This window comes from Ochotona princeps, chromosome 3 (assembly GCF_030435755.1).
Source record: "Ochotona princeps isolate mOchPri1 chromosome 3, mOchPri1.hap1, whole genome shotgun sequence".
NCBI classification, from domain to species: domain Eukaryota; kingdom Metazoa; phylum Chordata; class Mammalia; order Lagomorpha; family Ochotonidae; genus Ochotona; species Ochotona princeps.
The window spans coordinates 116118533-116143497 of record NC_080834.1 but is presented as its reverse complement, the minus strand read 5'-3'; the positions used below and the strand labels follow the sequence as shown (position 1 = coordinate 116143497).

Sequence of the window (24965 nt, the reverse complement as noted above, 5' to 3'; positions counted from 1 at the left end):
TTGAAACAAAATCAGCAACAGAGAGAATAATAGAAAAATTTACAACAGTGTGAAGTTAGATAATATGCTACAGAATGACAAATGTGTAATTGAAGAAAATACTGTTCTTAATAGCAGTGGTTTTTTAGGCTAGAACCTTCCTGGGAGTACATGAAAATTTTCCAAAGATCACCTGAATACAGACACTATTAAAGGAATCAGTTTACAGATTCTCAAATCCCAGACGAATCCTCCCAAAAATCAGTTTTCCTGATAACCGGCAGACATGTTTATGCAATTCTTTATTCTTACATCCACTATTTCCAAGGTGTTTCTCCCAATTGAAGGAGAAAGAAAGAATTCTACTTAGCCAGAATTTCATGTTACATCACTTAATTACAGATTTGCTTTTGAAACAGAAGAATTTGTTCCTTGTTTTATAATGTATTGTGAACATGGGAGTATTAATTCTGACATTTCTATGTAATCTTTTTTTTTTTTAATTATTTTTTAATAATCTTACTTAGTTGATTAGGGAACAAAGTGTCAAGGGCTACAGGGTGAAAGTGGGTAATACCATTGTTTCCACACGAATGTTTTCATTTTTCCCTGTATCTGGGGTCAGGGGAGAAACAAAGGGAGAAGCCCCACCCAACCTCCCACCCATCCCAGATCCCCAATGGAGGCGCGCTCTGAGGGTCATGCTCAAACTGTTTTGATAGTTCATCAGTTCTAGATTGCTGCCAATCTCGCAGTTCCAATCGTAATGAAACCTATTCAGAATCCACTGGCTGACAGTCTCTTCATGGTTGGGGTTCTAAGATCAGCAGTTCAGTTGGAGGGATCTCCAAAGAAACTTCATCTGAGATGATCCCAGGCCTGATTCTTATGCGAGTTTGCTAGTACAGTGTCCGGCACCATCCGTCACACCAATCAGCTTATGCTGATGCTGGTCGTTGGGATTGCTGGGTCCGTTCTGTTTCCAGCCCTGTCTTCCTCGTAAACCAACAGGTGTTGTAGTCCAGCTCGATCCTGCCCACTTCATACTAGGTCCTCACGCAAACCGGTTGGAGCTGCAGCCTGGTTGGGGCGACTCCCCATAACCCCCACCAGTTCTGCCCCCCACCCTGGTTCCCATGCTTGCCAGTACACACTGCAGGCTTGTCAAGTCTGTCCCACATCCTGTTTAGCTCTCGCACATGTCAATGGGCATTGAAGCCCAGCTCAACCCAACCAACCTATTATCCAGCCCACACACCTACTAGCAGGTGCCCTTCTGTCCAGCCACCCCTGCCCCTGTCCTGGTGTTCGTGCTGTCCAATGAGAGTGGTAGCCCCGAAGGAGGTGCCCACTATTTCCCTTCTAGGCCAACCTCACTCCCAGATTATGCACTCTCCAGGTAGTTCTGGCATTTGACTTGACAGAATTAGCTCCAAGTGCCAGCCTCTGCCAGCTAGTACTGCAGCTAGCCCAGCCAACCCTCACCCACTCTAAATTTTGCCGCATCAGTCAGAATAGTCAGCCCACTGTGGCCCTTCCCTTATCCAGCTCACATGAGGCCCACAGGTGTAACAGCCCTGCCTAGTCTGATCTGCCCCCATCCTGACTCATGCTTTCCAATGGAAGTAGTTGTCCAGCTGGGGAGCCCACATTCCCCTGTCAGCTTTGCCTCCTCCCCCTGATTGTCACATGTGCTGTTTGGGCGCTGCAACCACATCTGGTACGGCTCATCTCACCTTGGCATTCCTTAATGTGTACTAGTATGTGTCACAACCGAACCTGGCTCGACCCACACTCTGGCGCTTGGACTCACCAGCGGGTGATGTGAACAGGTTCAGCCTGGTCTGCTCCCAATCCATGCCATGTGTATACCAGTGGGATAATTTCCATAGGCTGTTCTGGGCTGTTTCCTATTGTGCTTCTTGCACTTACCTGCAGGGACTATGTCCTGCCAGAGGAGTTGCCCAGGCTCCTCCATCAAAAGTCTCCCAGTGCCAGGTTTCGCGCATACCAGTGGGTCCATAAGCCAGCCCTGTTCAGTTCACCTCCTGTCCTAGCAGGAACAGTGGTGTTTCCTAACTGTCCTTCAACCCAATCTGGTTCATGCTGTTGGATGTTTCAACCCAGCCATGGCTCTTCCATACCCACATACAGCTTACACATGCTTCAGTAAGGGCTGAGACCTAGCCTAGTCTGTCATACATTTCCCCTGGTCCTGCAGAGCACCAGATGGTGTTGGGGTCTGGCCCGGATTGGTGCTTCCATTCCCAGTCCACACTTGTGCCAAGTGGGATTACACTCGTATCCTGATTGGAACGCAGCCCCATTTACAGCCCATGCTCTCATTGGTGGGAAACTCAACCCAGGTAGAGTATCCCCTTAGCTGCCCAACTGGGCCTATTCCCAGCCTTAGATCTTGTGAAGGCCAGTGGTTGCTCTGATTCAACTTGGTAGAGCCCCTCTCTTGTTGTGTCCCCTTAGATGCTGTGGCTTAGCATCCCTGTCTTACGCAGATCAGTAGGTGCAAGGACCTACTTGGCATGACCTGTGCTCCAACCTGATTTCTGTTGTTTCTTGTGAGTTAAAGTTTGTTCAGCCCTGCCGATTCTGTCCCCTTCCAGTGGCAGCATGGCCCACCCCACATCCTGTTAAAGGATGCACTTTCAGGTGCTGCTGCTTTGACCTGCGCTGACTGTTTTGGGTTCCTGCACCCATGTGTGATGGCAGGTGGCATGGTCACATCTAGCTTAGTCCATCCCAACCCCAGCTTGCGAGCTAACCAGGGGAATTTGTATTTCCACAGGGTTGGGCCCACACAACCCCATATAGTCTACCCCCAGACCAAGTTCTCTCTCGTGCTGGATAGAGTCTTGACCCTGCCAAATGTGACCACTCCACCACTCCACCAAACAATTGAGTAATGGTACACATCACTGCCAAAGAGGCCCCCATCCATAGCATTGGTGTGGGCTAGTGTGTGACAATCAGTGATGTTCTAGGCAAACAGGCCATTTCTGTATTCCGAATTGGGTTGATATATCTAACTAACTGTAATTGTCCCCACGCATGCCTAAAACTTCCATGACCCTGTCACTGGGAATCACCCAAGATTCACTACTCCCCTACACTAAAATTGGACTTAGTCATGGGTGTCCCCAGGCAGCAAACATATCTTAAAAAACCCCAGAGTTCGCCGCCAGGCAGCCAGCAGGCAAAGCCTGGCATCACTTGGTGCACTGGCCGCCCTGGGGGAGGCCGAGGACTCGTTCACTGCCTTGCGGCAGTGTCTTTGGCATGAGCCCCCAGCATTGGGTCTGACCCAGCAGGGGCACCCCACACAGCCACACTGTGAGGAGTGGCACTTGCCCCCAAACCCAAGGCCCGAACCCCTGCCAAACTCACCCAGCTGCAAGATATTAGTAGCTGGGCGGAGCTAGGAAAAATAAGTAAATCTTAAAAAAAAAAGCAGGTGGGAGTGAGTGAGCAAGGTTTGTGGCATGCTGTGCTGCTGGTTGGGATGCTGGCATCCCATGTCAGAGTACTGATTCAAGCTCTGGCTACGCCTTGCAGTTGGTGCTGGTGTGCCTGGGAAGCAGCCAATGGCACAGGTACTTGAGTTCCTGCCATCCACATGGTGACCAAGATGGAGTTCCTGGTTCCTAACTTTGGATTGTCCTATCATCTGCTGTTGTGGTCATTTGGGGATGAATCAGTGAATGGAAGATCTCTGTTGTTCCCTTTGTTTGACTCTACCTCTTCAACAAACAAATCTTTTAAAATAGAAATATGTATGTAAACACAAAGTAAATATGAGTAACATATAGGTTAGTAACTATAAACATAAAATTCCTCTTCATATTCATATGTGCCACTGTTAAATCTCACTTTGTAATTCATAAACATAAAATGTAAACATAAGAGACCTTAATAATTAAGGTCTTTTTTTGGATTTTTTATTTTATGTGTTTTGTTTGTGTACACATAGCAGGTACTAATGGTAGCATTTTGGAGGGCAGTTTAAATAGCTAAATAACAATATGCTAAATAGATATTCAAAACAAATAGGATGAACCAAATGAGGACACCTAAATGTTAGCATTAGTCTAGCTCATGAGCCAGACAAATCTTAGTACCAATCAAGCAAGTGAAACACAGATGTTCCAGAAGATGCAGCACAGTGTAGGAAAGAAAGGTTATCTGGAAGGAAGCATTTAGTTAGCCCATAGTGGGATAAGTTGGAATAAGCACCCGTAAGCATTAAGTAAACAAATGGTTAGTCGACATTAGCAGGCAGAGATGGTGGCAAGACCTAGCTTCTAAATCATATGTAAATTATCAAGGCAAAAACGAAGAAATAAATCAGGAACTCTGAAACTGAAACATTAGATTTGAAAGAGTTTTTAAATACAAAGGTAAGGGTAACACAGTTTCTTGGATGGAATTTTAAGATCAGAAATCAACTGTAGGCAAGGTCAACTTAATTTAGGATCAGCTGCACATCTCTACTCAACAGATAAAAAAATGAATAAAGCAAGGGCTTCACTTTTTTTTTTTAAGATATTTTTTTTATTTGAAAGTCAGATATACAGAGAGGAGGAGAGACAGAGAGGAAGATCTTCCATCTGTTGATTCACTGCCCAAGTGGCTGCAATGGCCAGAGCTGCACTGATCCAAAGTCAGGAGCCTGGAACCTCTTCTAAGTCTCCCACATGGGAACAGGGTCCCAAGACTTTGGACCAACTGCTTTCCCAGGCCAGCTGGATGGGAAGTGGGCCTGCAGGATTAGAACCAGCTTTTATATGGGATCACAGTGTGTGGAAAGCGAGGACTTTACCCGCTAAGCTACTACCCTGGACCCAAGGGCTTTACTTTTAAGTTTAGAGTCTAGTGAAAGAGTAAGTAGATAAAATGAATGGTGCCTTGGGTTAGAAGAGCCATGGGTGGGATAATGGGAATCAAGAAGGACCTGGCTTGTTACTCTTATTACAGTGTACATTATGGTTGAGGGAAAGCTCGAAGGAAATAGGAAGTAAAATCAAAGAACCTATTTGTTTAAAAGGGGGAAACATCCAGGGAAGAGTACAGCCAATGTGGCAATCCTAAGGAGAGAATATTAAAAAAAAAAAAAAAAAAACAGCTAGAAAGAGGGAAGAATTTTGTAAAAATTAGCCAAAGTGGGCATTCATACTGTTTTGTCAAATATATTGTGCATTTTTTAGTTTGATGTCGTGAGAGTCCTTATCCAAGTCCAGCATTCTAACCTTAATATACTTAGCTATGGGCCCAGTGCCAGGGCCTAGTGACTAAAGTCTTCCCCTTGTATTTGCTAGGATCCCATATGGTCGCTGGTTCTAATCCCAGCTGCTCCACTTCCCATCCAGCTCCCTACTTGTGGCCTGGGAAAGCATTCAAGGACGGCCCAAAACCGTGGGACCCTGCACTCATTTGGGAGACCTGGAAGAAGTTCCGAGCTCCTGACTTTAGATGAGCTTAGCTCTGGCTGTTGCGACCACTTGTGGAGTGAATCAGCAGATGGAAGCACTTTTTCTCTGTCACTCCTCCTCTCTGTATATCTGCCTTTCCAATAAAAATAAAATTATATATATATATATATACACACACACATACATACACACTCTCTCTTAACTGTTTATTACTTAATTGAGATTTCATTATGGCAGCTGTCTAAATAATGAAATACATGGAGGAAAAAACATGAGGTTGGAGCTAAGAAGATGTGTTTTAGATTAGTCAAATCATGGGCACACTTGTGTTCTGTTAACATTTCTTGAATGTTATCTTTTCTCCCTTTTTATTTTTGTTCTTGCACTTGAGACTTAGCATTGAATAAAGCTGAGTCTTTTTGTTTGTTTGTTTTTGGTTTTTTGTTTTTTTTTTTATTATTATATTTTTTGCAACCTTTACATAGTTAATTAGGGTAAAAAGGTTCAACAACTATTGTTTCCATATTGTTTCCTTAATGTTTAAATATTAAACATTATTTAGACATAATATTAAATATTAAACATTATATTAAGGGAGAAGGCCCACCCAGTTTCCCACCCACCCCGGGTCCTAGATATAGGGCATGCTCCGAGGTTCTTGCTTAAGTGGTTTTGATAGTTCACCAATTATGAAAAGCTACCAATCTCACCACTCCAAGCACGACGAGGTCATTGAAGAATCCACTAATTGACATAGTCCATCATAGAGTCCATTTGCCCAGTATTTCGCTGCCTACTTATAGCTGAGATGGTTGATTGACCTGTTCTGTCTTCTGTCTTTTCTTGGTTAGGGTTCTGAGTCTGGCATTTCGATTGGAGAGATCCCCAAAGAAAATTTGAGGTGTTCAGACCAGATTCTTGTATGTACTGGCAAGTACAGGGCCCGGCACAGTCCATTGCCCCATCAGCTGGTGGTTGCAATTGCTGGGTTGGTTCTGTTTTCAGCCCCGACTTCCACGGGAACCAATGGGTGTTGCAGTCCAGCCTGGTTCTGCCCAGCACATTCTCAGCCCTCGCATAAATCAGTGGGAGCTGCAGCCTAGTTGGAGCGACCCACAATAACCCCCACCAGGCCCACCCCTGCCCTGGTTTGCCAGTATGTGTGGAAGACTAGTCCAGTCTGTCCCACACCCCATTCAGCTCTCATACATGTCAATGGGTATTAAAGCTTAGTTCCAACGAACCAGCTCCACTATGCAACTCACACACATGCTGTTGGGTATCTGTCCAGCCACCCCAGCCCTTGTCCTAGTTTTTGTGCCCTCCCGTGGGAGTGGTAACCCATGAGGGAGGAGCCCACTATTTACCCCCCAGGTCTCTCCCACTCCCGGATTATGCACTCTCCAGATAGTTCTGTGGTTTGACTTCACAGAATTAGACCCCCGTGCCAGCTTCTGCCAGCTGATGCCGTGGCTAAGCCCACACAAACAACCCTCACCCACTCTAATTTTGTTTGCACCAGCAGGAACAATCAGCCCAGCCTGGCTTTTTCCTGATCTAGTCCACATGAGGCCCACAGGTGTTGTAGTCCTGCCTAGTCTGGTCTGCCCCCATCCCAGCTCACGCTCTCCAGTGGGAGTAGCTATCCAGCAAGGGAATCACCCCTTATCCCCCCTGCCGGTTCTGCCCCCTCCCTTCCTGGTTCTCACGCGAGCTAGTTGGGCGCTGCAGTCACATCTGGTACAGGCAACCTCACCTTGGCATTCTGTATTGTGCACTGTTTTTTGTCGCGACCGAACCTGGCTCGACCCACACTCTGTTCTGGCGTTCGGATTTGCCAATGGATGACATGAAGTGATTCAGCCTGGTCTGCCCCCGACCCATGCCAAATGTATGCCAGTGGTAAAGCTGAGTCTTGATAGCTCTTCATGAACTTGAGAAATGCTTTTGAATCTCTTTACATCTAAATTAGATGTGAAACTTTTATTAAGTACTACTGAACTGTTTTGATGTTTGTATAATTTGGCTATAATGTTTTTGATTGTGGATGAAGTTTACTTATTTTTTTCCATATGCTTACTACTTGTGATTTCCCTTGTGAGTTGTCAGATAAATCTTGATATTTTCTTTTTTAGTCTGTATCTGAATAATTGACAAAGAATGTAATATATGCCTTTTTTCCCCAAAGGTTATTAAAGAAGCAGTTTTTTCACCGGGCTTTGAAAGTAATGAAAATGAAGTATGATAAAGACATAAAGAAAGAAAAAGATAAAGGGAAAGCTGAAAGTGGAAAAGAAGAAGATAAAAAGAGCAAGAAAGAAAATGCAAAAGATGAGAAGACAAAAAAGGAAAAAGAGAAAAAAAAAGATGGTGAAAAAGAAGAATCCAAAAAGGTGGTTTACTAAAATTAAATAAAAATAAAAAAATCATTAGGTACACATGATCCAACCAGCATGTGGGCAACCAGATTATTATATAGCAGCCACTTCTCTATTACATGGAGGCAGTGAGGATTATTTATGTAAATATCATACTGATTTTTACTACTGTGTTATTTCTTCTCTCCACATTGTGTTTTGATAGGAGGAAACTCCAGGAACTCCCAAAAAGAAGGAAACTAAAAAAAAGTTCAAACTTGAGCCACATGATGACCAAGTTTTTCTGGATGGAAACGAGGTGAGAGCATTTAACCTAGAATCGAGTTTCCAGTAGGAGTTTCTAGAAATCTGTTTGCTTTCACAGAGAAAGGTAGTTCAGATAAATCTAACCATGTGCTTAAGTACAGATGCTCATCAGCTTGCAGTGGTGTTACATCTCACTAAACCCTTCCAGCGGAGTTACATCTCAATAAACCTATTAAGTTGAAAATATCCTAAGTTGAAAATGCGTTTACTATACCTAACCTATCAAGCATCATAACCTGGCATACTCAGAGTATTTCATTAGCTACAGTTAAGCACAAGCATGTTACAGACTTCTGTAACTGATTAATTTGAGAATAAGAGACGCTAGAACATGAGCTCCTATCCACTAATTCACTCCCCAAATCCCTGCACTGGCCAGAGGTAAAGCAGAGACAGGGTCAGAATCCAGGAGTACAATCCTGGTCAGTTGCTAGAGCCATCACTGCAGTCTCACGGTGCCAGCACATGAGAGAATCATGCTATAAAACCAGCAACCTGGGAAAAAATCAACGTTGAAATGTTTTTTTTGTTTTTTTGTTTTTTTGTTTTAGATTTATTTTATTTTTATTACAAAGTCAGATGTACTGAGAGGAGGAGAGATAGAGAGGAAGTGGAGCTGCCGGGATTAGAACCAACAGCCATATGGGATCAAGGCGAGGACCTTAGCCACTAGGCCACGCCGCCAAGCCCCAACGTTGAAATGTTGAAGTACAGTTTTTGTTGACTGCATGTAACTTTCCCATTATAAACAAACAAAAAAGTCAAAATTTCGGGCCCGGCGGCGTGGTCTAGCGGCTAAAGTCCTCGCCTTGAACGCCCCGGGATCCCATATGGGCGCCGGTTCTAATCCCGGCAGCTCCACTTCCCATCCAGCTCCCTGCTTGTGGCCTGGGAAAGCAGTCGAGGACGGCCCAAAGCTTTGGGACACTGCACCCGCGTGGGAGACCCGGAAGAGGTTCCTGGTCCCGGCATCGGATCGGCGCGTACCGGCCTGTTGCGGCTCACTTGGGGAGTGAATCATCGGATGGAAGATCTTCCTCTCTGTCTCTCCTCCTCTCTGTATATCCCGCTTTCCAATAATAATAAAATCTTAAAAAAAAAAAAAAAAAAAAAAAAAAAAAAAAAAGTCAAAATTTCAACCACTGTAAGTTGGGGACTGTGAGTATATGAAAGCTCTGTTTTTTAAAAAAAAATCTGTATTTTCCCTGAATTTAGATCTATAAAATATTTAGAATGAGATTTGGTCTTGTGTTAGGAAACTTGAAGTAATGGTGATCTTGTCCGTGAGATCTAGCAGTAAGCTATAGGGACATAGCTGTGTGGTGAAAGTGCTCCTCCTGTCTGATCGCCACATGAAGGTCAAAATCACTGCAAGCATCTGTCCCCACAAGGGGATTGGCACGCAAAGAAAATGTCTGTTTTTTAAGGAGGTGAAGTTAAAGACACCATCTAGAAAGCTTGCTGTTTCATTTCATTCGCCAGAAACGGATCACTTGGTCATATTTAAAAATCTTAGAAGTGTACTTTTTATACTGGGTGGTTATTTGAACAACTAAAATGCAGCATTTCCACTGCTATGAAAGAAGCACATGGTGTCTGTTGACCTCTGTCTCTTTTATAATTGTGTTAGCAGACCTCTATCTTGAGGCATCATATTTTTCATTTATTTTTTACTCAAAATAATTTCTGTCATACCTTGTGTAGTGGGATGTTTATGTGGTGGTTAGCCGTCCAGGAAGACTGTTTGATTTTAGTCATTAATGCACAAACGTTAGTGAAGTACTGCCCATTGAATTACTACGAGTTTCAAGGCGTCCTTTCTTGCTATGTGTAATACAGCAGTAAAATATGTAAAGTATTGGTCTTGGAGCTACATGGTGGAGTTCTGGAAAAACTTTTCATTGCACAAGAATCTCTGGAACGGAATAGGAGTGTGAGGAATGCACTGGTATAAAGTGTTCTCAGGTAATTCTGTTATGAACCCCTGGTTTCTGATATGAAAGCCACTGGAGAAGACAGCAGGACTTGTCTGAAGTTTGAAAGCTCAAATACCTTCAGTTAAAACTTGAGCACCAGGTTATGTGGTAGCCTTTTTTTTTTTTTTTTTTTTTTTTTTTTTTTTGTGATAGCATGATAAACACAGTAAAATTCTCTGCTAGGAAGCTCTTGTCGTCTGGCAAAAATACCAAACATATTTATAGCAGGCAAACACTGATCAGGAATAATTAATTTAATCAGAAAAGATGCAGGTGGGTCTGGAGGCCTTGCATAGTTATGCTGATCCTTGAAGGAAGATTGGCAGATTACCAGGTATTCTAGGAAAGAGTATGGATGTGTTTGGGAAGGAAGCAGCCTAAGCAGAAGCAGGGGCGCTTGCCTTACTGAATAAGCTAGCTTTTATTCTGTAGAAGGCGGTATGCATGCCAAAACTTTTAAGGCTGGGAAATATGTTTGCTTTAGTTATCATTTTAGAGTGGTGTCTGATTCCTGGGAAACCGTGCAGAGTAAAATAGAAATTGAAGTGTGACCCCAGAAATTAGAGAACTGAAAAGAAAGTAACTCTCAAATGTTAAGAGAGTGGTGACAGCTTGAGAAGACCTGAAATACAGAATTAAGCTTCACTTTCTAATGTGACTTTACAAAGTTTAAGCACTGTGATTTCTTGGTTTTTCTAGGTGTATGTCTGGATCTATGACCCAGTTCACTTTAAAACATTTGTCATGGGATTAATTCTTGGTAAGTGATGGGATGTAAGTAGCTTTAAACTACAATGTAAAATGCAGAAAACAAAATTCAAATGCTATGATGTAAAATATCAAAATTTATAAAATGCATGCCACTTTAAACAATATACATTAAAGCCATAAAATAAATAGGAAACTAAGGAAGATATTTGTGACACATTCAGACAAAATCTGTAAGAGATTAACAACCTGGAGAAAAATACTAATGATAGCTCATAAAGATGTACAGTGGGGGTTGAATCATGTCCTGGATGCCCCACTCCCAACCCAGCTCCCTGCTGTTGGCCTGGGAACGGAGTGGAAGATGGCCAATGTCATTGGGCCACTGCACCTGTGTAAAGGAGCTGGAAGAAGCTCTTAACTCCTGTCTTCATCCAAGCCCAGTCCCAGCTGTTGCAACCATTTACAGAATAAACCAGAGGGTGGGAGATTCTCTTACTCATTCTCAATCTCACTATTGTTCAGTCCCTCTCTGTAATTCTGTCTTTCAAATAAATATGTTTTTAGAAAACAATAATATAGTGGCCTATCATGAATAACACTCACACTATAATAAGTAAAGATTAAAACAATAATGATTAAGAGGATTGTAGAGTTTGCTAGTAAAGATCTTGGAAAAAACTAGCACTCTCTGGCAGTTGGTAGATATGTCCATTATTTTTGTTTTTAGGAAGAGCAACTTGACAGCTTGCTCTCAAATTTTAAGTGCATATATACTTGAACCTAATGCCATTTCAAGGAATTTATCCTGGCCACCATAGTCAGCATTGTATAAATATGCATTTATACCAATATGTAATTGGATAAAACTGGAAATAACTCAAGTGCCTCATTAAATTATTGAAATATAGTACCACTACACAATGGAATCCACGCAGCATTTAAAGAATTAGGATCTACTGGTGGGAAAATATCGAGACTAGATTAAATGAAAAAAGAAAGTTATAAAAGAGTAAGAATAGTATAAACTGGTTTCTTTATTAGTGGTTCAACTTTGTGGTGCAGCACATTAAGCTGCTGCCTACAGTACCACATCCCATGTGAGCACTAGTTCAAGTCTTGGCTGCGTCACTTCTGATCCACTTCCCCAACAATCTGTATAGAAGGCAGTGGGAGATGGCCTGAGCGTTTGGCTGAACTACGCTCAGAGAAGACCTGGGTAGAATTCCAGGCTCCCAGCTTTGGCCGAGCCCGGGCTGGCCATTGTGGCCATCTGGGGAGTCAACCAGTGGACAGAAGGTTTCTCTTTCTCTGTCATTCTGCCTTTAAAAGGATATATAATTTCAGATAGGTAGTTTCTATATTATATATAAACGATCACTGAGCATCAGATTGGTTTCATACTCCTGGAGAGTTGAGCAAGAATTGAATGAAGATGGTCTGTACTATACCTTTTATTTATTTTTTTTTTTGTAAGATTTATTTTTATTTGAAAAGAGTGACAGAGAGGGGAAGTGACAACGAAGGAATCTTCCATCCACTGGTTCAGTTCCCAAATGACTGTGGTGGCCATATTTGGGCCGAGAAGAAGTCTGAAGCTAGAAACTCTATCCAAGTATCCCATGTGGGTGGCAGGTCCCAAGTGCCTGGACCATTTTCCACTGCTTTCCCAGGCACCTTAGCAGGAGCTAAATCAGAAATGGCACAGCCAGGATGCAAACCAGCACTGTAATATGGAGTGCAACCATCACAGACAGCAGCTTAACGCACTGCACCATACTGCCAGCCCTAATTTGATATTTTAACATTAGTTGGATATTCCTTTAAATTCAGGACAGGATTGAATAGGGAAAGACTGATTCAGCAAATTAAAAGAAATAGATGGTCATTAAAATAAGTTTGGTCAGTATGATGTCATGGGTACTGTAACATGACCTTTATAAAGTTGAAACCCAAAACTCAACCCATGGGTAGTAACTAATAGCTTTTGGTTACGTAAAATGTACTATAGTCACTTTGCTGAATATTTTAAGTGCAATGACTTATACAATCCCCAACCTTTAAAATTTAAGAACAGGCACTTCACAAAATATAGCCTAACTACTTTTCTCTTTCCCTCCCTCTCTGTCACTGTGCCTTTCAGATAAAAATTTTTTTAAAAGCTAATTAACCTCAAATAATATGGTTTCTGCTTTCGTAAGATATGTTTCATGTGACCTCATTGCACTTGTGAAATACTTAGAGATACTTATATATGATTGCGCTGACTCCCCCAAGAAAGCCATTTGCAGCGGCTTCTCCTGGTGACCCTGCTCAGTCTGTGGCTGTTAGAGCTCCGTCCCAGAATCGGAATCTCCTGGGAGGGGTCTTTGGAATAATTTTTATTTGATTCATTGGTCTGATGTTTATTCAAGCTGTCATCCTCTATAAATGAATATCTTATAGCCAAATATCAGTGTATTCATAGCTTGAAAATTGAAGCAGTAGATAATTTAAGAAACTTTCATTGCTTTAAGTACGATGGGTATTTTGATGATATTAATACTTTCAATATATGGGAATTTGATTTTAACAGATAATTTTGTACTATGAATGTTTACTGTTAGTACCAGGTGTGAAATATGGCTTTTTGTTACTGTTATACTTTTGTTTTCAAAAGATTAATTTTTCTGGCCGAAAGTCTTAATTATTTTAGAGGTAATCTGTGACTACTTTGCCATGTGTGTGTTTTTCCTTTCTTCCTGCGTGTTCCATGAGGAAGATATTCTGACTTTGTAGATGAAACATGCTTATGCTTCAGTGTACAAGAAGTCTTACTTTTTAAAGCAAATAAAGGTGTTTTAAAATTAAAAAAAAAAAAAGAAACTTTCAGATTTTTAGACAGTGCTTTTTTTCTGATTATATGTAACTTATGAAACAAATCCTAACCTAAATTAAGAGCAGTGCCAAGTGTTGGGTAGAGTAATGGGAAATTGTCCATAATTGACTTTTTTTCTTTTTTTTTTTTTCTTAAAGATTTATTTTGTTTTTGATTGCAAAGTCAAATATACAGAGAGAATGAGAGACAGAGAGGAAGATCTTCCGTTCGATGATTCACTCTCCAAGTGAGCGCAACGGGCCGGTGCTGTGCCGATCCAAAGCCAGGAGCCAGGAGCTCTTCCGGGTGCAGGAACTCTTCCCATGCAGGTGCAGGGTCCCAAAGCTTTGGGCCGTCCTCGACTGCTCTCCCAGGCCACAAGCAGGGAGCTGGATGGGAAGCAGAGCTGCCAGAATCAGAACCAGCGCCCATATGGGATCCTGGTGCGTTCAAGGCGAGGACTTTAGCCGCTAGGCCACTGCGCTGGGCCCCCGTGATTGACCTTTTTATCTTAGAAAACAGCAGTATTTTTCATTTTCTGTCTCCTTCTCAGAATGTTTGCTGTTACCACAACTAAGTCATTAGGATTTCTAGTCTTAAAAAGTATTAACGTAACTCTTGCTTCTTGTTTTAGTGATTGCAGTAATAGCGGCCACGCTTTTTCCTCTTTGGCCAGCAGAGATGAGAGTGGGTGTTTATTACCTCAGTGTGGGCGCAGGCTGTTTTGTAGCCAGCATTCTTCTCCTGGCTGTTGGTAAGTACTGTTGGTAAAACTGGCCTCAGTAAGGTAGGTATTGAGCCCTCAAGTACAATCTGGAACGTCAGTAAACTTTGTAGCAGAACAATGTAGGTAGATCAAGAAGTATTGTACTTTCTGGGTCAGATCCCAATATTGACTTGACAAGGTTAGATTGGTCCAGTCTGAAGGGAGGAATTAATGTATCTTTTTTTTTTAAGTTCATTTTTATTATAACTATTACCTTTCTTGACGAGCTGTAATTGTTTTTGGTAATGTGTAGCAAAACAGAATGACTAAATCAGACTGGTTAGTATCTCTTGCCAGGCTAATCTGTCATTTTTTATAAAGATATTTGAGATTTATTCTCTAAATGATTTTGAAACACTTATTTTATATCTGAACACAGATATGCTTTAAAATTGGCTACACAATTACTATATCAATTAATTCCACAACGAAGTTAATTGTAGCTGATGGTATGTTGGAGCTTTTAATTGATCGGGATGATACTCTGCTGGTTCTACCCTTGGATCAGACAGAGTCTCCCCAAGAAGCTGAGGAACTTGACTGGACTATAAGATGCTGGACTCTATGTTTAGTATATACTTGCAAAGAGGGAATCTCAACTGAACTTGAACTGCGGTTATGCAACAAGGTGGAGGAATCCACCATGGGGGGAGTGTGTGGGGAGGGGTGGGAAGAATCCCAGTACCTATGAAACTATATCACATAATACAATGTAATCAATGAATAAAAAAAAAATAGCTACACAAGGAATTTAATATCTTTACAGTGACCATCATTAATTAAATGTATTATTTCCTGGAAAGCATTTTGATGGTTTGCTTAATGCAAATAAAACAACTATTAAAAACTAAATTGTGTGCCTGTATTCAACAGATGATTCCAAGCAATTGGCTTATCATTTGGGAAAAAAAGTAATTTTCACTGAGATGCCAAAATAAATTAGACTGTTTAACTGATACTTTTGGAAAAACAATATTGAATTGGGGTTTTTGTTTGTTTATTTTTTTGCAGTTTTAGATGATTTGAGTTTCAGAGTTATAAGTGTAATTGAAAGAACAAATAGGTTTGGATCACATAAGAATTTTAAAAATTGGGATTTGTGTCATGGTGTAGTGAGTTAATCTGCCACCTGGAACTCGAGCACCCCGTGTAGGTATCAGTTTGTGTCCCCGTTGTTCCCCTTCCAATCCAGCTCCCTGCTGACACACTTGGGAAGGCAGTAGATGATGGCTCAAGGGCTTGGACCCCTATATCCACATGGAAACCCTGAGGAAGCTACTGGCTTCAGACTAGCCCAGCTCTGGCCTTTGTAACTATTTGGAGAGTGAACAAGTAGATGGATAAAATCTCTCTCTGTTTCTCTGTTCTCCCTAACTCTTTCAGATAAATAATTGAATAAATAAATAAATCTTAAAAAGGAAATTTAAAGGCTTGTTTACTTTTATTTGAAAGGCAGATTTTATGGAGTGAAGGAGAGATTTTCCATCCACTGGTACCCTTTCAAATGGCAGCAAAGGCCAGAGCTGATCTGATCCAAAGCCTGGAGCTTCTTCTAGGTCTCTCATGTGGGCACAGGGTCCCGAGGACGTGGGCCATCCTCCACTGCCTTCACAGGTCATACGCAAGGAACTGGATTGGACGTGGAGTAGCCGGGACACCAGCTGGTGTCCATATGGGATTCTGGAGCTGCAAGCAGCTTTGCAAAATAAAAAATGAGTGACAAACAGGTCAGAGAAAAGATTAAAATACCCAACTACTCATACCAGTTAATAGGAGAACTTGAATATTAAGTGACAAAGGACATGAACATCCTTTCATCATGTGCAAAAGGGAGCTTATGTCACTATGTGGTATGAGGTTCTGATTATCGTCACCAAATGACAAATCGGTCTTTCAGCAAGACATAGGAACACTGCTTCATAAAGATATGAACAATGCAAACCTTTTTAACCTAACACCTGTTACATAGCATAATTTGACCAAGATTACTTGAATTGTGTGTATAGTCTGTGAAACATATATATGCCTTATGTTTATAAAGCATTACTGCTACAGCCCCACCGGCCATCAGAGAATTCTGGGTCAGTGCTGCCGTCATGGACACAGGGGCTCATTGAGCAGTCCTTCAATCTACCCTGTTGATGGGCCTCCTCTGTCTGAGTGATCTCAGACTCTGAGGAAAGCCTTTTCTACTACATCTCCAGTTTTCTCCATCTCCAGTTTAGGCACATGGAGATAAGAACTTCTCCAGCGTGTAGTATCATATTTGTAAGACAGGAAATAAAATCTATGCCTGTTAAGCTGGTAACTTGTGTAATACCTGCATCAATAAAGAAAAAAGCCATACATTTTGATTTGACATTTGATATAAGAAAATGTATGCCTTATGACTGACTCTCAAATCCCTGAAATTTAGAAGTAGTAGTTAGTTCCATTGAATGATTTATATTTTACTCTTGAAAATATTTCTTAAGTATTTTTTAAATATTTTTTCAAATGTTATAGATTTAAAGTGTATTTATTTTATTGGAAAGGCAGATTTGCAGAGAGCAGGAAAGACAGTGAAAAAGATCTTCTGTCACTGGTTCACTCCCCAAATGACCGCAACAGCTGGGGCAGAGCCGATCCGAAGCCAGGAGCCTCTGCATCTCCCGCACGGGTGCAGGTCCCAAGGCTTTGGGCCGTCCTCAACTGCTTTCCCCGGCCTCAAGCAAGGAGCTGGATGGGAAGTGGAGCAGCCAGGATGTGAACCAGTGCCCATATGGGATCCTGGCACATGCGAGGACTTAAGCCACTAAGCTACTTCCCATGTTATGGATTTAAATATGCATATGGAGCACATAATCTGGTGAATTAAAATAGAAAACAAACCAACATTTGTCTTAATTCTATTAGAAATGAAATTTAAAATATACTTTCAGACAGTTTTGACCTACAGCTCTTACAAACTGGATATTTATATTATCGTATAAAATATTAGATACTAATAAAATTACATTTGTCATTCCTCTTATTGTGCATTGTTAATACCACCATTTTCACTTTTCAGAGGCCAGCATTTTGGCATAGTGAGTTAAGCTTCTGCTTCTAATACCCGCATCCTATATTGGCACTGATTTGAGTCCTAGCTGCTCCAGCTCCATTCCAACTCCTTGGTCTAAGGTCTAGAAACAGCAGTATAAGATTGCCCAACTCCATGAGACCCTGTATTCACATTCAGGCATGGAAGAAGCTCCTGGCTCCCAGCTCCTGCTTCCCGCTCCTGTCTGGGCTAACCCTGGTCATTCAGGCCACCTAGGGAGTAAGCCAAGAGATAGAAGATCTCTCTCTCTCAGTCTGTCTCTCTTTCTCACTATTGCTTCAAATAAATAAATAAACCTTTAAATAAATAAACCAAGTAAAGTAGCACTTTGGGCAGTTTTTAAATGTGTCATTTTTAGTATACAAACAAAATAATTGCCCGTATCCATTTTTCTGATTCTTTCTTTTGTCCATGGTAATCTGATACTATAGCAAGAAAGCTATAAAACATGGTAGAATCTTGCTATGCTCCGTTTATGTGGGGTAAGAAATTAGGTTTTAGAAGTATTTGTTTCATTTCCCTATTGCTTTCTCTTGGATATGACAAGATTTTATATTATGAGCCGTTTTTTACATCCTTGTGAAAGTTACTGTAGTAGTGTAATTGTATTTGTAGAACAAAGTATGTAGTCTCTTATTCATTATTTTTTACGATTAATGAAATATTCTTTTAATATTTATTTATTCGAAAAGCAAAGTGACAGAGGGAAACAGAAAGATGGAGCTTGCATTCACTGGTTCGCTCCCCAAAATGTCCTCAACAGCCCGGGCTGGACTTAGCCAAAGCCAGGAGCCAAGAATTCCATCCTCCCATGTGGGTGACAGGAACCCAGTAACTTGAGCCATCTTCTGGTACCTTTCCAGGCACATTAACAGGAAGCTGGATCATAATCAGTGTAGCTAGGACTGGAACTGGCACTCCAGTATGGGATGCCAGCTTAATATAACTGACTCCTGTAATTTATTCTTAAATCATATTTTTAGATATATAAAGTATACTTGAAAATGTTCCTAACAAAATGGAATTTAAAAGCAAGTTTTTGTTACAAGAACTTTTTAAAATCCATGCAATTTATAAAGTTCAGCAAGTTCATAAACTGCCTTGATATTCATAAAGTTAATTTATAAAGTAAAATTCTTGAAGAATCCTCTTACGCATGGATTTTAAATATTTTTTGCACCAAGATAAACTTACCTTTTAATTCCATTTTGCCATGGGGTTTTTGAGGTATCCTCATTTTTAACCTTTTGTTTATATCAGATTTTAACATAAATTAGTCTTTTATAATATTGTAGATTATAAAAATTAAAATTCTGCCTTATAAATAGGTAATTTGTGTACAAATACTACTTTATAAATATCAGTGCAGCTATTACTATTTCCTCTTATTTATCTGAAGCAAAATATTGGAAGAAACAGACTTTGTATATAAAAAGCAATTGCTTGTTAAAGAAAACAAAATACAGGATTTAACAAAACACCTGGAATTCACATAATCATTATGACCTCTAAGAAAAAAGAAAAATCATGGCCCTCCCTAGCAGCTTAGCCAGCTAATCTTCCACTTGCTGTGCTGGTTTGTCATGTGGGTGCTAGTTCATGACCAGCAGCTCCACTTCTGATCCAGCTCCGTTCTTAATGACTTGGGAAAGAGGTGGAGGATGTCTCAAGTCCTTGGGTTCCTGCACCCCACGGGAGGACTAGAGGAGGCTTCTGGCTCCTGATTTTGGATTGGCTCAGCTCTGGTCATTGTGGCCATTTGGGGAGTGAACCAGCAGATGGAAGATATCTCTCTGTCCCTCCTGTTTGCAAATCTGACTACTGTGCTGTACCTAATAGGTTAATTAATGAGTAATTATATGAGTCATTGGGGTTTGTGGTAATTTATTATTACAAATTTTAAAACCAATTTCTGTTCTCCCACATTTTTGTCCCATAGTGTTCTGAAAGAGTAGCTTAGAAACTTTATGTGATCTACCTAATCAATAAAATTAAAATCATTAGAAAATGTATTAATTCTAGGACTCTTCATCCATGCTGAGTAGGCACTTGATACATAGAGGGGCCCACAAAAAAAATTTTCATTTTCATTTCTTCTAAAATCAGAAGTAATCTATATATGTGTGTTTATGATTGTAAACCTGTCCAATATTACATTTGCATCAGTATCAGTATAATCATTAACATACAGAAATAGAATTTTGAATATTTCATATGGAGTAAGTGCCCTGCAAAGGCAGAAGTACCTAGGCTTTCATGAGTCTTGATACAGCCCGGTTTCCTGTTTAAAGGCTTTACTCAAGAGATTATCCTTTATCCATTACTTACCTTTTTTTTTAAATTTCTTACACTATGATCTTATGAGTATTTGAATTTCAAAATCACTGCTAGGTTTATTGACATACAGCGTTGCAAAGTACTAAGTCATAAGTGTATATCCATGAAGTAGCACTTCTATGAAGAAATAATAGCAGTTTTTTTGAGTGGCATATGTCACTGAGACCTCAAAATTTTGTGTATTCTGCTCTGAAAATTCCATGCTAGCTGCTAAAGTAACCAAGACTTAGATATTCATGTTTAATGTCTGTGAAATTAAATGTTTTTTCAGCTTCTCATTAATAGATATCCGTGCTGTCTGAACCAGTCCTAGAAATAACTCAATTAGAGAATTGTTTCTCCCCGCAGCTCGTTGCATTCTGTTTCTCATCATCTGGCTCATAACTGGAGGAAGGCACCACTTCTGGTTCTTGCCCAATCTGACTGCGGACGTGGGCTTCATCGACTCCTTCAGGCCTCTGTACACACATGAGTATAAAGGACCAAAAGCAGACTTGAAAAGAGACGAGAAATCTGAAACGAAAAAACAGCAGAAGTCTGACAGCGAGGAAAAGTCAGACAGTGAGAAAAAAGAAGAGGAGGAAGGAAAAGTAGGAGCAGGCCATCATGGAACAGAAGGCTCAGCTGGAGAGCGGCACTCGGACACAGACAGTGACAGGAGGGAGGATGACCGGTCCCAACACAGTAGTGGAAATGGGAATGATTTTGAAATGATCACAAAAGAGGAACTGGAACAGCAAACAGATGGAGATTGTGAAGAAGAGGAGGAAGAAGACAATGATGAAATACCTAAATCTTCACGTGAAAAATCATAATCTGACTAATTAGGGGACTGAAGAAGTGCAAGAAGTTGGATTTTCTATGTTGGCTAATCATTATAATGTACACATGGCATTTGTAGCATTCTTTAAATCCATTTCTAAAATGTATGTGACATTTAAGCAATTATATTCAGTCCTTCGTTTTATAGAATTTTGGTACAGTTTAAAGCCATTAATAAGTTTATCCATTTGATAATTATACAGTAAGTAGATCTCATTCATTTTGATAGTTATCAGAGATGTACTTTACATAATGACGTTTAGATTAAGGGCATTTTTTGATAGTTATATGGCTTTTTACTGTTAGACTAATCAAAATAACATTAAAAAGAATAAAGAAACTCCAGCATTTCAGATTTTGCATAGTTATGCCGCCATTTCACAGTTCTTTGGGGGATGAAACACTTAAACTCATTGTTCTTGATAGTTAATTTTTCTGTTATAAAATTACACCAGGAAATTTCATCTTATGATTCTGAGTTAGCAGGGTTCAAAAGCATTCTGTGCAAACAAGCCAACTAGTAACAACACAACAGCACTTTTAGTTAGCTACAGATTCTCCTCCAACGTAGGAAATCCAAACTGATTTGTACATCTGATTCAGAGGAAGGTGGTCATCTCCAACAGAAGTCACGACCAGCATTGTTGGAAGGTGTTGGCTCTTCTTCCTTCCCCATCTCTGTGTCGTGACATGAAATGTATTCTGTACATAATTTACAAAGAAAACAAGCATTTTATTTTAATTCTTATTATTTAGGCATTTTTCAACACTTAAATTTGTAAAATTAAGTCCATGTAAGAGTATGTTTTTAGAAAAATGGAAGTTTCAGTAACCCACAGAACGTTTGTGATCTTTCTACAGCAGCTTCAGTTTTGTGCCAACATTCCATGTATTTGAGTAAAAACTGATCCTTATTAAACAAGAGCAGACTTAAAGTAGCTGTGTGTACGCCTTAATGTTCTTTTGACTTATTTTGAATCTCTACATTCAGAAATGAGGTACTGTATTATCAGACCAGAAGGCACTGCTGTGAAAGATAATTTACTGTTCTAAACTATCAATTTAAAATAAAGAATATAAAAGAAAACCTATAAGAGAACCACTGGACTCTAATTGCTTTAATACAATTTTGCAGTTTGATTTTATGTCTCATCTTAGAAGTCTTAGAAAAATTCTTTTTACTTATAAGCAAAAAATCTTGTTACTTATAATTTCCTTGAAATTAAAGTTTTACTCAAAAATGGATAATGAATATAAAGTTATTTGTCTTCAGGCATAGTGAGAACATTTCCTTTATAGTTGGGATGATGAGTCTTTTGCTTTTTTAAGATGTATTTTTTTTTTTTTTTTGAAAGGCAGATTTTTTGCAGAGAAAGAGAAATTCTTTTATACAGAGTTTCACTCCCTAAGTGACCGTAACTGCTGGAACTGAGCTGGTCCAAAGCCAGGAGCCAAGAGCTTCTTTCAGTTTCCCAAATGGGTGCAGAGGCCCAAGAACTTGGACCATGCTCCACTGCCTTCCCAAGCACAGAAGGAGCAGCCACAACACACCCATATGGTATGCTGGCACTACAAGATGGAGGATTAATTTGCTGTACCACTGCGCCAGCCCCTAGATCTTTATTTTATTGTCCATGATACAGTTTTGTAGTTGTAGGAGTTCTCCCCTCCCCCTCCTCTTGTCCCTTCCCATTCTCTTCCTCCACTATCATAGTCCCCCCATTATAATAGTATAGGCCTTCAAGCAACATTCTCAAGTCCAACATTCTGCTGTTTAAGTGTGTCATGGCATTGTTGATATAGACTCTGGTAGAAAATCTAGTATCCTATTGTCAAGGTATATTTAACAGCTTCATTGGGATTGCTCTTATTCGGGAGTAGAAATGCATGCTACAACATGTATTTACTTCCCAATATGCTAGTCTCCATTATACAGTTCATCTATTAGAATATGTGTAGATAGTTATTTACTGTATCTACAGTTTAGATTTTGGTGGAGGTTTCCTTATATCAGAATATATGGTATTTGTCCTTTGGAGACTGGTCAATTGGGACCACTTTGTATGATTTCATTGTTTTAATGGCTGTGTAGTATTCCATGGAGTAGATATACCATGATTTCTTTATCCATTCCTTTCGATGGGCATCTGGATTCATTCCATGTCTTCACTTTTGTGGATTGTGCTACTATAAATATAGCGATGCAGGTTGCTTTCTCATATGCAGATTGCATTTTTTTTTAACATATTCCCAGGAGTAAGATAGCTGGGTCACATAGTAGATCATTTTTCAGTTGTCTGAGCACTCCCCATACTAACTTCCATAGTGGATGCAGTAGTCTATACTCACCATCAATGGAGTACAGTTCCTTTTACTTCACATCCTTGCCAGTGATTGTTGTTAGTAGATTTCTGTATGTAAGGCATTCTCATTGGAGTTGGTAGAGCCTCAATCTGGTTTTTAGATCTTTATTATTATTTAGGCTATTTCCCATCTACCATCTACATGTTTGACCAATGATGTTAAGTTTTCCTAACTTTGAAAAATAATACATTTTCTGAATATTAATACATTTTATTAAACATAATTTAATTGATGCTTTATAGTAGTCCCTTTAAGTGAACAAAAATGTGACTGATGTTAAACTCCATCAAAACTAATCATTTTAAGAGTTCTGAGCAAATATTCATTGATTTTAGTGCCTGAGTATTTTCCTGTCACATTTGCAAGAGTTCTACTTTTTTTATTTCTACAGGATGTGTGTAATGAAAGCTCCTAAGCTTCTTAATCACCAGAAACATTAATATGTATTTTCATGTATGAAAATGGTGCCAGATGTATATTCAAGAAATAATGACTGTTAACCACCTCAAATGTGATAATATTCAGGCACTCAAATTTTGTCCTGTTTCTTCATTACACATATACTGTATCTAGTCTTAAAGACATTTGAAGTATAGTAGCCAAGAAAGTCACGTTCCTGGTTTATGCACAGGATGTTGGTACAGTTTTTCAAAAATAGTTCATTAGCTGTAGGGAGGAATTATCCTTATTAAGATTTGAGAGTGAGTGTAAGTGACTTTTACTCTGTAGTCCCATAATTTAAATGAATACGAAAATCCAGACTGCCTTTATTACAATCCTAAGAATAGACAGCTTTGTTAATTCTCATTAACTACTTTGGCAGAGCCTAGCAAGCTGTTTACAGCCGTCAATAAAATGGTGATTTTTTTAAGAGCTTCAGATTTGTGGTGATACTGTGTGTGTAATAACAAATCGGTCTTAGCAGGAATGAGTTCATCAGAGGCTAAGTTCAGATGGTAAGAATAACGTGTGGCTGACTATAGTCATTAAATAGGGTGCTTTCCTTTTCCTTCCCTCTGAATTCTTTCATTTTTAAGCTGTGGGGCTGTCTATGCAATACCAGGTGAAATAATTTAGATTTAGTCGAATGCAATTAAAAAGTAAATGTGTAAAAAGTAATAAATTACGTGTGTGTATATATATATACAATGTATATATATATCACAGAAATGCAGCAGCAATGACTTTTGATCTTTTCCCTTCTTCCTGGGTTTATATCAGGAACAGTGGGACCTTATGACCAGTGGCATCATCGCTTATGCCTGAAAGGAGCTTATTTAGAATGTTTTATCTGCCAGGACTTCACAGCCTTTCTACACTGAAGAACACTAGTTAGCACCTCAGCGTTACATTTGGGAGCCTTTTTATCTTAAATGTGTGTGAATGTTTTAGATATAAACAGTTACAGAAAAAGGAATTGAATGATATTGTCCATCTTCTGGTTCACTCCCCAAATGGCTACGACACCTGGGGCCAAGCTAAGCTAATCCCAAGAGCCTGGAGCTTCATCTAGGTCTTCCACATGGCCGCAGGGGCCAAAGCACTTGGGCCATCTTCCACTACTTTCCCCAGGAACATCTTCAGAGAGCAAGATTGGGAGTAGGGCAGCCAGGACATAACCCAGCGCCTATATAGGATGCAGGCATCATAGGTAGTGGTTTTGCCTGCTACACCACAATACCAGCACCATTGAAGGCCATTTGAAACAGTGACATCAAAGGTGCAAGTTTGTGCAGCAGGTATGTTGCTGCTTAGGAAGCCCACATTCCATGTTGGAGGGCCCGGCCGAGTCCTGGCTACCATGCTTTCCTGCTGCTCTGCACCCTAAAAGGCAACCAATGGTGGCCCAAATACTTGTGTCACTACCACCACACAAAAGATCCAGATGGAGCCCTATGCTCCTGGCCCAGCTCTGGTAGGCATTTGAGGATTGAACAAATGAAAGG

General features: G+C 40.2%; 1 protein-coding gene across 2 annotated transcripts in view; it reads left to right on the top strand.

The window, feature by feature from the left end:
• The window catches only part of SEC62 (SEC62 homolog, preprotein translocation factor), a 35041-nt gene extending 13287 nt beyond the window's left edge, over positions 1 to 21754 (top strand). For both annotated transcript variants that reach the window (XM_004591310.3, XM_058661129.1), the window contains exons 4-8: positions 7612 to 7816; positions 8007 to 8099; positions 10783 to 10843; positions 14283 to 14402; positions 20182 to 21754. In XM_004591310.3, the coding sequence (XP_004591367.1) occupies positions 7612 to 7816; positions 8007 to 8099; positions 10783 to 10843; positions 14283 to 14402; positions 20182 to 20648 (946 nt within the window). In that variant the 3' untranslated portion in view covers positions 20649 to 21754. The remainder of the gene's footprint in view (positions 1 to 7611; positions 7817 to 8006; positions 8100 to 10782; positions 10844 to 14282; positions 14403 to 20181) is intronic.
• Positions 21755 to 24965: the final 3211 nt, after the last annotated feature.